Below are 12,104 nucleotides of genomic sequence, written 5' to 3' on the forward strand. Positions count from 1 at the left end.
GGACTATTTTAAATGCCAAAACAACTCTCAGACAGGGACATTTTAACATAAAAATTGTGCTCTTTATGTTGGATGATAGACTTGAAAAAGAAAGTAATTTTCAGACGACACACACACACACACACACACACACTTTAGCTGCAGCTCAACAGAGTGGCTCTAGATCGAGTGAGTCACTTATTCGTCGTCATGAATAAATCACACCCACTGCTACTCTCTTCTACTCTGCACCACTGCCTTTTCGAGCGCACACAAATACACCCACGCGCACACACACACACACACACACACACACACACACACACACACAGACACACACAGACACACACACACAACACCCTGTACAAACACACACTTTGATATAAGTTGTATATTTTGGCCTACAAAGTCGCGCCGACCAATTTCCCCTTTGTTGAACAGTAGAAAGTGCATTTGTTGGTTCCACAATGTACAGCATGCCCCGAAAACGTTGCTAAAAAAAGTTCTACTTAAAAGTGGAGCCCGTTAAATTACTTTCTTTGTTTTTGACATATTTGAAATGAAGCTTTCATCATTGTTGGCCTTTTCTAAAGTGCACCTTGCTTATATCCCTTCTCTCGTTGTGACCCCTCTGAAAGAGTCAGACAGTTGAGGAAAGATCAGTCCCTTCCTCTCCCTCCTGCTCAAGAAGACATTTGTCACTTTCCATTTTTACAGCTCCTCCCCCCTCCTCCCCCATCATAGCGGTAAAACAGAGTTCATGTCACCCTGCATTTCCCTGAGGCAAACTGATGCCTACACCCAGAGACCCAGACGCACTACACAGCGAGACAAAGTGACTGCTCCTTTTATGCCACTTTTATGTGTTTATGCTGTTCGCTCTCATCTTGGACAGTGAAGCTTTCTTTTTCACGTGTGCACATTACTGCTTTCCTCTTTTTTCTCCCACTAGTCGTTTTTACGTGCTTAATTTCTCCTTCTTATGTTTTATATTCCTTTTCACATGCTCCCATTTTCCCACCAATTGTTTCATACAATCGCACACTTTGTCAGCTTCATTCTTACCTCATCTTTCCCTCTCATGCCTTTTAGATCTCAATCTCTCCAGCATACTCTCACTGTGGGCAAAAAGCCAAGGAAATTTCCCAAAGGGTGAGGCAACACGAGTTTGCTTCTACAACATAGGAAATGTATCAGAGGCATTGATTTCCTCTCAGCATTAAGGGAAGGAGATGGCAGTGAGGTGAAAGCTAAGAGCCATTCGGTCGATACGCATTCTCATCACAGCACCGGATGTTCCTCCGTAGTCGGATTGTTGTGTTTTATTGCCTCGGCACAGGCAGTAATTGTCATTGGGTGACTCTATTAATTGAGCAGCATCAGGTAACAAAAGACAGATGACAGGGGTTATCTGATTTCCATTAGGGATTTACTGTATAGTTTGGAATATGTACTACGGGAAATCACAGTGGAAATATTAGCTGTGGCAGTTGAAATAGCACTTTAGTAGGAGTATCAGTCAGAAACAAAACGCAGTAATGACAGTATTAGTGACAGTAATTGTAGTATAGCTCCAAAATAATCATATTTTCACACTTCCTCTCTGGGTTTACCTGTTTTATTAGTTTAAGAGAGTTCCTCTGCCGCCCTGGTACAATAGAAGTCGAATGAATATTACATTTTGTATCAAAGTAGTAGTCCCCACGATACGGGAAAGGAAAGGTCTGTGGATTATTCAGAGCTGTGGCTCCCAAATGTTTCCTGTTATAAAACACTGACTTGATCCTGCTGCTTCCTCATCTGTCTGCCTTTGGGTCCAATGTGGACTTGCATCGACAATCATGAGAGTTGGAGTACAAAAAATCATAACTTAGTGTTATCTAAAAAAATTTCAATGTAATGACTGAATATCAAGTTGAATTTGATGGTCGCTTTATTTGATATATTTACATATTACATGTACATGTACATATATATTTATTTGAGTATACGGAGGAAGAGGTCCTTCAAATCAAAGAGAGGATGAGCAGAGAGAGAGAGAGAGAGAGAAAGAGAGAGAGAGAGAGAGAGAGAGAGAGAGAGAGAGAGAGAGGGGAAACCATAGACTGTTTATAAGAAGTGGAAGTCGCCGTTGTGATGTCACCCATTGCTTTGTGGACTGCCGTTTTGAAGCCTCGAGTTTGGCATTTTGGGCGTCGCCATCTTGGCTTTTTGCAACCAGTGAAGGGAAGTGACAATATTTGAACTGCGAAGAAGTGACGTAGAGATGGCGTAGCGTTAGAGACTTCTCGAACACAAGGTAGCCCGCTCTAAAGCATACCCACTTTATGGTCTATTTGATTCTAAATGGGACTATAATGAACATCGTGCTGTATTGAAGAAGACTTGAAACTAGCAACTAAACTCAATAAATGATCCAGTAATAAATCCAGTGAGAAGTAGGATCATTTTCTCATAGACTTCTATACAATCAGACTTATTTTTCCAACTAGTGGAGTCGCCCCCTGCTGGTCAGTAGAGAAAATGCACACGTTAGACGCTTCCACATTTGCTTTACTTTTCAGATTCAGAGGTTTAATTTAGCATTATTTGTGTTAAATATATGACTATAAGTTGACCAATGAGTAGTTTTTCTCGCACTTGTGTGTTATGCGATGACTTGCAGGAGAATGGATCAGGCTTTATCCAAGAAACCTGTCTATTCTGTCTGTATATAATATATACATATATATACACATATATATATATATATGTGTATATATATATATATCGTACATATATATATATATATATATATATATATATATATATATATATATATATATATATATATATATATATATATATATATATACCTGTCTGGTGGTTTGTTTACCTATGTGTGTATTTCAGCCGCACAGATCCTTCCCAGCCATTTTATGAGGCGCCTGAAAATACAGAGGAATGTAGCAAGGTACTGCAAAAGGTGAAGCCTCCATCTCTCACACACACACACACACACACACACACACACACACACACACACACACACACACACCAACTCTACCAACTTCTTGCCCATCTGAGAGACAGCAGTTTTTCTCCACCCACCACAGCAGCCAGCTGGCACCAGGTCAGCCTCATCTCACAAAACCAAGAATAACCCCCAGAAAAAGACGACAACTCATACACAATGGGCAGATAAGACTTTTGGACGAGCTGCTCGGACACACAGATCTGCCCATTTTTCTGCAGAAGCGATCCAGCTTTTTATTGACTGCAGACTCAGCAGAAAATAAATTACTGGCATAATCAGACAAGTAGATCGCTGGAGATGAGGGGAGGAATCTGCTCTGTGTTTTTCCTGGTGATTGGGGGGACCTTGCTCAGTGGCCTCCGCTGCCTAGATGGCAGCGTCGTCATTGAGGAAGTGGAAAGGCCCAGGCCCCCACACCTTATCTTTATCATGGTGGACGACCAGGGTTACGGAGACATTGGCTACCATGGCTCAGATATCCACACGCCTGTGTTGGACCAGCTGGCAGCCGAGGGGGTGAAACTTGAAAATTACTACGTTCAGCCTATCTGCTCACCCTCTCGAAGTCAACTCATGACAGGACGGTGAGTCATTTCTTTATCAATACATCATTATTACGATGGGAAAAAGATTCAGTTGCTGCATCTGTTCTCACAAGATATAACTATGCATGGGCTTTATAGGCTTTTTATTTTTTGCTAACATCCCTATTGGGAAATTCAGTGATTGGGCAGCTTTTAGAAAGGCAATAAAAAAGAAGTACCACCAGTAGTGCCAAGATAAATTATTAAATTGTGTATATTATCTAACCACGAGAACAAAAGACACCCATATTCTGACTTATAGATGGATATAAAAGGAACAAATAAGATAATTCATGTTTTACTGACTAAAAGGTGCAATTTGGTTGATCATGATATTGGCTACAAACGCTTTCATTGACTTTTCAGTGAAAGACTTTTCAGTGTGTAAACATCATAGCAATAGCAAACTGATACAATTCATCTAATCTTTACAATCCTCAATAGACGCACTGTAAAAAAAAAAACTAAAAACATAGCTACCAGCAAAGCTCACTGTAAGTCCGTTCGGTTGTTTGATCCTGAAATTTCATTATCTCTATGGAAAGAGTGACTTAAAAATGATATGTTCTGAGATCAAAAATAAAATGTTTTCTGGCAGAAATGTTGCAGGTAGAAGGAACAACAAAAAAGGAAATTAAAAATTCCTCATGACAAATTCATTCTGTAAAGAGTCACTGACCATCTGAGCTTGACGTTGTGTAACATTTCTTAAACCCACTGTGACATATGTACAATTGTTGTGTTATTATATACATCTTATCAAGACACTATTTTACCAGTTACCAAATTCACACTGGCCTCCAGCATTCGATCATCCGATCACGCCAACCCCTCTGCCTGCCTCCGGACATCCCCACCCTACCAGAGCGTCTTGTAGAAGCTGGATATGCCACCTACATGGTGGGCAAATGGCACCTGGGCTTCTGCAGGCCGAGCTGTCTACCCAAAGCACGGGGCTTTCAGAGTTTCCTCGGCACGCTGACTGGCAGTGGAGACCACTTCTCCTATCGAAGCTGTGACGGAGCCGAAGCTTGTGGATTCGACCTGCATGACGGAGACAGGCCTGCCTGGGAGATGGCCGGCAACTACTCCACTCTGCTCTACATAGAGAGGTGAGCATCAAGGTGGAAATTCAATTTAAAACATGTATTAACACAAACTTAAAAAACTTCCAACATTTCCTTTGTCCAAACAGAGTGAAGCAGATCCTGAGGAGCCACGACCCCCACAAACCCCTTTTCCTCTACCTGTCCCTTCAGGCCCCTCATACACCCTTGCAGGTACCGGACCGCTTTCTGCACCGTTATGATTCCCAGGGCAATCGTCTCCGGCGCCACTACGCAGCCATGCTGAGCTGCCTGGATGACGGGGTTGGACAAGTGGTCCAGGAATTGAAGACTAGTGGGCTCTATCAGAACTCAGCACTGATCTACTCATCTGATAACGGTGGGCAGCCGCTCTCTGGGGGCAGCAACTGGCCGCTGAGAGGTGGCAAAGGGACTTACTGGGAAGGAGGCATCCGGGCTGTGGGCTTTGTCCATAGTCCTCTCCTGAAGAAGAAAGGTACAGTCAGCAGAGCACTGATCCACGTTTCTGACTGGTATCCCACATTACTGGGACTAGCCGGGACCCTGCAGTCCCAACATGGTCTAGACGGTCACGATGTGTGGGGAACCATCAGCGAGGGCCTCCCCTCTCCTCGTGCTGAAATCCTTTTCAACATTGACCCAGTCTCCAGGAAGCCCGGGGAGCCATATGACAAGGCGTTGGTACTCAATGGATTTGGGATCTGGGACACAGCCGTAAGGGCAGCGATCAGGGCTGGGGACTGGAAGCTTTTGACAGGAAATGTGGGTGACGGGGACTGGATACCACCACAGGCTCTTCCCAGTGGTCCAGAACGGTGGCAGAAACTTGAGAAGCGCCGCAATGAGTTGGGGAAGTCAGTGTGGCTGTTTAATATCACTGCTGACCCCTACGAGAGGTCCGACCTGGCAGATGCTCGTCCAGAGGTAGTGAAACATCTTCTGACGAGACTGGCAGAGTACAACCAGACAGCTGTGATGCCGAGGAATCCACCAGATGATCCTATGGCTGACCCTGAGCTCCATGGAGGGGTGTGGAGCCCCTGGCTGGGCTTGGAGGGCCAGGAGGGGGGAAACGGAGAGGAGGACGGCCGGAAAGGGAGGATGGTGAAGATTAAGAACTGCAAAGTATGTAAATTAAAAGCCCTCTTCAAGAAGGTGGAGTCACGCCTGCAGAGGAAGGCCCTGTTCTTCTAAATGCCTCATCTAGCAACATTAATAACACTAAAGGTTCAGTATGCTTTGTGTTTGTGTCACAAAGTGTTGTTGAGTTATTGTAAAAAAAAAATGGTCACGTTTTTTTCCACAACCGAATGAAGTGATTTTGTTACCTAAAACTAATGTTACATGGTTACTATGGAGCCAAATCCAGGGCAATAGTTTTGATCGTTTGAAAAAATGATTTGAACCTGAAAATTCAAGTTTTGGTCTTGAACTTTGTAAAATCCAACAATGTACTTTATACTGCAAATCCTGTGAATATGCTGTATGAAAGTAGGGAGTCAGAATTATCGCGGTACCCACGTTTCCTGAAAGCACAACTGAATCAAAATGACCTGAAAATTCAAGTTTTGGTTTTGAACTTTATAAAAATTCAACAATGTATTCTGAATTAAAATAAGTGTATGAAAAGTTTTTGGGTGTTAAATATAATTTTGATTCAGTTTTTCCTTGGCACCATAGAAATTGTAACACATTCAGTGCCACCACCATGTTGAGAGATTGTGGTCATTTCTCGTATATTTCTGTGAGATCACGGTTGTTGAATTGTTGATTTTGGAAAGTTGCAAACATTTCAGACACTATCGTGTTCGATCATCTGAGAAGGACTTCGTCTGAAGTATATACTGACAACTTGGCCAGGAGGAACTTAAGGAGGAAGAGAGATGGAGACAAATACAAATACAGGCCAGCAGACATGTAGGCAGGTCAGACAGACACGATGGAGCCACAGTCAAACATTGAAGGTCGGCAGATAAACAGGCCGTCTGATAGAAAAGCAGACAGGGCCGCGCTGAGCGAGCTGACTCACTCACTGTCCTGCAGCCAAACTGCAGCGGGGTGACTTTAGGCCATCGTTGAACTACGTAGGGAGCCATGTGTGTGTGTGTGTGTGTGTGTGTGTGTCATTGTGCATGTATAGTAGGCCTGTATTCAAGAATAGTGTGATTAATACAGATGGAGTGTGTGCATGTGGAAGTGAGTCCTGAAGAGATGGGAAGAGGAACGGAGGGTGACCTCTCGATGTCTCATCTGCTAATCATCTGAGAGGACCCTTCTAAGGATGACACAAAGACCACCACAGGGGCTGTTTTTGGTAAATGTTGCCTTGTTTTTTTTTTAGAAGTCATACTGTAGATCACTCCTCTGCCTTTAAAAGACGTCAGAACCATCACATAATGTATAATGTCCATCCGTAATGATACTGTCAGTCTTTTCTGGACTTTTACATGTTATTTTAAATTTCTTTTATTTCAGACTCGTAAGTCCATATAACAACAAACAGAACAACAACAATATATAAAATACAATACACTACAATACAAGGACACAAGGTATAATAATTAGTTAAAATGATTAGTTCATCCACTGTGTTGTAAAATGCTGGTAAACTGATTCAGATCTTAATAAAATCATGAATGCAAACAATCAACGTAACGTCTCATGACTTCACATGATCGCAGCAGAAATAATTGTATTTTTTTATTAAGAATTATTTACTAACATTTTCCAAGATGCTTCCTGGCATCTATTGGTTATAGATCAAATAGAGGGAAATTAATACACTTATACATAATTCAAATGAATTGGTAGTGTATTTTAGTCACCAGAACATGCAGAAATGTGTCGACAGGGAAACATAAAATTCAACATATATGGAGAACATTAAAAATAATACATTATTGATAAATTAACCTTAACTTTTGCTTAATCAGAACTTTTTAAAAAATAGAACCAAATTAGAGTTTGTTCTAGAGATTTCTGGGAAATCGCCATCAAATTATTGATGTTGACAACTCTTTAACTTTATGATGGATAATTTTGTCAAGCTTATTTTTCACAGGTGTTTAATGCAAACAAAATATATACTTTTCATTACAGAAAGTGCCTCTATATCTGCATGCATGTATTGAGGGATGTCGTCAGCCCAACACTATCTCCAGACATGAACGTCCGTAATGGATAATGCTGCAAAACGCTGGATTACTTTTTTTTTTCATTCTCACTGTCTAGAATATCTACATGCATAGCATCTGCATTACGCTGAACGTTTGTGAAAAATGTGTTAGGAGTGCACTGCTCAAGTGAAGTACTCTTTTAACATTAGGGATCTATAATGATAATGGGTGATAAAAACAAACATTAATTGCAGGATGCCAAGTCAGATGTGCCACACGCCCATCCACCACCACCTAACTACACATAGGGCACAATACTTGTTGTGTTACCACTGAACCTTGACAATGAACCTAAATTATAAGTTGCAAAATCATCCAATGTGGGTGTACTTCCTCGGGATACTGAGCTGGGGAGGCCATAGTTCAAGCTAATGCTTTCTGATTAAGTGTGATGTATCTGCCTGCTGGTGAGGCTGCTGATGTATCTTAATAGGAATGAATCATAGGTGGTGCTGCTTGGTCACATTCAACACACAGTAAACAGCGTCAGTATTGATAGGATCTGAGTGCAGAAGCTCATGTGTCCTCATCTAAGTGTGTGTGAGAATGTGTGTGTGTGTGTGTGTGTGTGTGTGTGTGTGTGTGTGTGTGTGTGTGTGTGTGTGAGTGTCATTAGCAATCCCACACATAGTATAGCAATAGCGCTGTAGGTTTCTCCCCAGCGGCCTGATAATGAATATTCAACTGTCCTTCTTCACTGTTTCTTTCCCAATTGCCACCTCCTCCTCCTCCTCCTCCTCATCCTTCTCCTCCTCCTCCTCCTCCTCATCCCTCCCTGTCACCCTGCCCCCCCCATTCATCCCTCAGCGCTTTGCTCATTCCTTCCCCAAGCCCCCCCCCCCCTTGTCTTTCTGTCTCATTTTGCTCCTCGTCCTACTCACTTGTTTGTGCTCATTTGCAAGATCGAGTTAGAAGCACTAGCCATGTTTCTGCTCAGAGCTCTGTGGCGTACAGTTAAATAAAAAGAGTGGAGGAGGGAAGAGAAGAGTTCCCAGGGGCTGCAGGGGGCTGTCATGTCTGAAAAGCTTGTAGATCTGATTAAAATATCTTGTTTAGTGAAACTGCATACATAACACACAGCGACTACTTTAAGGATAAAGTAAAAGTGGGGAAATCTTCAAGTTTAAAGGCTTTTATGATTATTGGCAAATCCCAAATACTATCAAAGGGCCGATATGAATTACATCATCGCAGTATTTTTTGTCTTCCCTACAGTCTGTGGCTCTTAGAGACTCATTTTAATCTCAAATGTGGTGAGCTAATGAGTACAAGCACCAGGACAGTGTGTGTGGGATCAACTCAAAACAAACTACGATGTCCATGTTCATTATAATGAAGGATTATGTCACACTGTGGCTCATTGATGTGTGTTAATAGTTTTTGGACAATAATGGCACAGTGACATATATCAGGGTTTGGGCAACGTAGACAAATCATTGGATCAATTCATTCCAATACATCCTTAAAATATATTGGAAAAAGCACATCTTAGTTTTTCATTGAGAAATTGCACCTGTCAAGATATTGTTGCAGCTGCATCTTAAGGGAATAATAACGGTAAAGAGTTAAGTCAAATGTCTAGAATGTTCGTCTTTTACATGTGTATATTTATATTAACTTTTCAATATGTTTACTCACAAGTATGCTCTGTGGTCCAGTGCCAGGAGCCCTTGAGCATGTTGGCCTTTGGTGTCTTGGTCAAATACTTTGTCTCTGTGAGTTCCTGAGTGCATTGGAGCAAGACAACAGCTGAAGTATTATTAATAGCTACAGCATGTATACAGTCAGTCAAACGTAGATCAAATAGAAACATGACATCAGAAACTATACTTTGCATTTACTGGCTCACAATTGTGCGAAGTTTCATTGCAAAATGAGATAGTAGCAGTAGTTGTTTATTTTTCCTCATGCACAAGCAGTACAACTGTATTGATCGCAATGCGTGTAGGTTGGTCGGTCAGTCCACCACTTTGGTCCAGAATTAATTAACACCAATCGATGGATTGCAATAAAACTTTGTCCAGCCAGTCATGGTCCCAAAAGTATGTCAATTTGTCCACTCATTTGGTTTGTGACTAAATACTGTGACTACCTAGTGCAAATGTAAGCATGCTGTAAGTTAAGTTTAAATTGAGTCGGCCTAAACATACAGTACACCTGCTTAACGTCAACATGTTTGCATCGTCATTGAGAGCATGCTAGCATGCTACTGTTAGTATTTAGCTCAAAGTGCTGCTGGAAATTATGCTAGAATCCCTCTGTGAAGTGGATGTAAATGTCGGATTCTCGGCCGAGAGGGCACGACTATTCTGTCATGAAGTGGCTCTTCATGTCTGTTTACGCAAATGCAATCAACGACCACTAATGAAGTGTAAGTGTCTCGGAGGAATCTTCCATTTCATAAGGCAAGAGCTCAGCCGTTACCCCTTGTCACCGTTCCAAGGAGGGAGTCGAAACGGAAGGGACACAAGGGGCCAGGGTAAAAATAAGAAATGGGATTGACCCTTGTTAATTAACTAAGGGCTATAGAGATATACAAATTGCACAGAGCTGCCAGATCTTCTCTCTAAACACAATATTGCTATAGCGATTCAAACATGGTTTCAAGAGCACCAGGAGAAAGTCAAACAATTTCTGTGAAAGACTGGAAATCCAACATGTGGAGGCTTTCTATCCTCAAAGAATCCATCTGCAGAGTTCAAGACTTATATAGCATCACTCCAAGGAGCATTGAAGCTGAAGGCACTTTGTCCATTTTCCGTATATGTGCACGCAACAAACACACACAGAGGAAACCCTCACACCATCACAACCAGACCTCAGTGATGATGAGATTGGACTGCTTTGGGTTAACAGTAGGAATGTTGCTCAGAGTCCCATACATGTGAGGAAACTGGTGAAGACAATCGTTAGATGCCCACACATCTGATTCCCAGTATACTCTGATGGCCCGTAGAAATAAGGCACCGTCAGATTATATAAATCACGAAGGAGGTGTCACACAAATACACACGCGCACAAACACACACACACACACACACACACACACACACACACACAGATGAACACACAGTGCTATCCAGTACGTGGGAGGGAGCTGTCACATCCACTGTTGGATAATCAGTTGAAGGTAAGGCCAACTTCAGATCTTAAGATTCTTTGGTGAAGTCGTGAAGACAAAAGGCTCATGAAACTGTTTTAAATATAACTTTATTTCCCTGAGTTGGACATTGTGTTCTGGATAAGAGACACTGAAAGTCAATGCAGCCCTTTCTCTACACTTATTCAGTGAGACAGAGAAGTATCAACGACTCAATTGGGACACATTCGCCAGAGTCTCTTGCACCGTAAATTGCGAGCCATTACCCACTGAAACAGCCCTGATGTGCTATTAAATGCTTATTTGGGACAATGTGACGGTTTAGTAACTGACAAAGAAAGGTAATAGATCCAATTTAATGTTCTGTACATGACAGTCTGTTCCAAGGAAACTGTTGAAACCTGAAAAGAGATTTACTGACTGACATCAAAGGAGCAGTGCAGCTCAGCAGCTGATAGGAGGGTTTGACCTCTAGGTGCTAGGGAATGGCAGTGGTCCCTCCCTGATATAAACACACACACACACACACACATCTCCAAACCGTTAAAGTCATGTGATGTTACTGGTCAGCGTGAGGGAGGAGAGGCTCTCTTAAGATACGTAGAACATGCGGCCGTGAGCCAACTTGAAAACATTCTTGCAGATTGAGTCATTCCCCTTCGGCCTCTGTGGCGCCACAACACCGCTGTTACAGCATCGTCACTGTGTGGAAGTTTAGCTTGGAGAGCATAAGAGATGATAATCTTTTCTATCTCATGCACATGAGATAAGAAAACCATGTGCAGCATGTTGGTGCAGAGTTAATGAAAACAAACTGTTGGAATGCAAGGCCTCTAATGTGTCATCATAGCGTCATATGTAATACATTTATTCTATGGTTTGTATGTAAAATCAAGGTAAACTGTTTCTTTAGCATTTGCATAAATATAAAGAAGTAAAAAATGCTATATTTTCCTCTGAAATGTCGTGGAGTCGAAGTATAAGGTAGCATAAATTGAATATACTCAAATAAAGTACAGTTCCTTCCCACCACCGTCGCTAATGCACTATATATTATTTAACATAAACCTTAAGTAATGTTGATGTGTCATCCATCGGCCTTTGGAAGCTGTAGGCTCACTATGAACCCACTCCTGGCGGGCTTATTTTCCACATGTTAAA

The 12,104-nt window shown here is 42.0% G+C and overlaps 1 protein-coding gene across 1 annotated transcript; it reads left to right on the forward strand.

Moving 5' to 3' along the window:
• Positions 1–3,292: 3,292 nt before the first annotated feature.
• On the forward strand, positions 3,293–5,861 carry LOC306746540 (arylsulfatase I; the record flags this gene model as incomplete). Its single annotated transcript, XM_079229466.1, has 3 exons — positions 3,293–3,579; positions 4,359–4,691; positions 4,775–5,861. 3 exons carry the CDS (start codon positions 3,293–3,295, stop codon positions 5,859–5,861), a joined length of 1,707 nt encoding a protein of 568 aa, XP_079085592.1.
• Between the last annotated feature and the right edge of the window lie 6,243 nt (positions 5,862–12,104).

Source organism: Taurulus bubalis (genome assembly GCF_910589615.1).
Source record: "Taurulus bubalis genome assembly, chromosome: 14".
In the NCBI taxonomy this organism is placed as follows: domain Eukaryota; kingdom Metazoa; phylum Chordata; class Actinopteri; order Perciformes; family Cottidae; genus Taurulus; species Taurulus bubalis.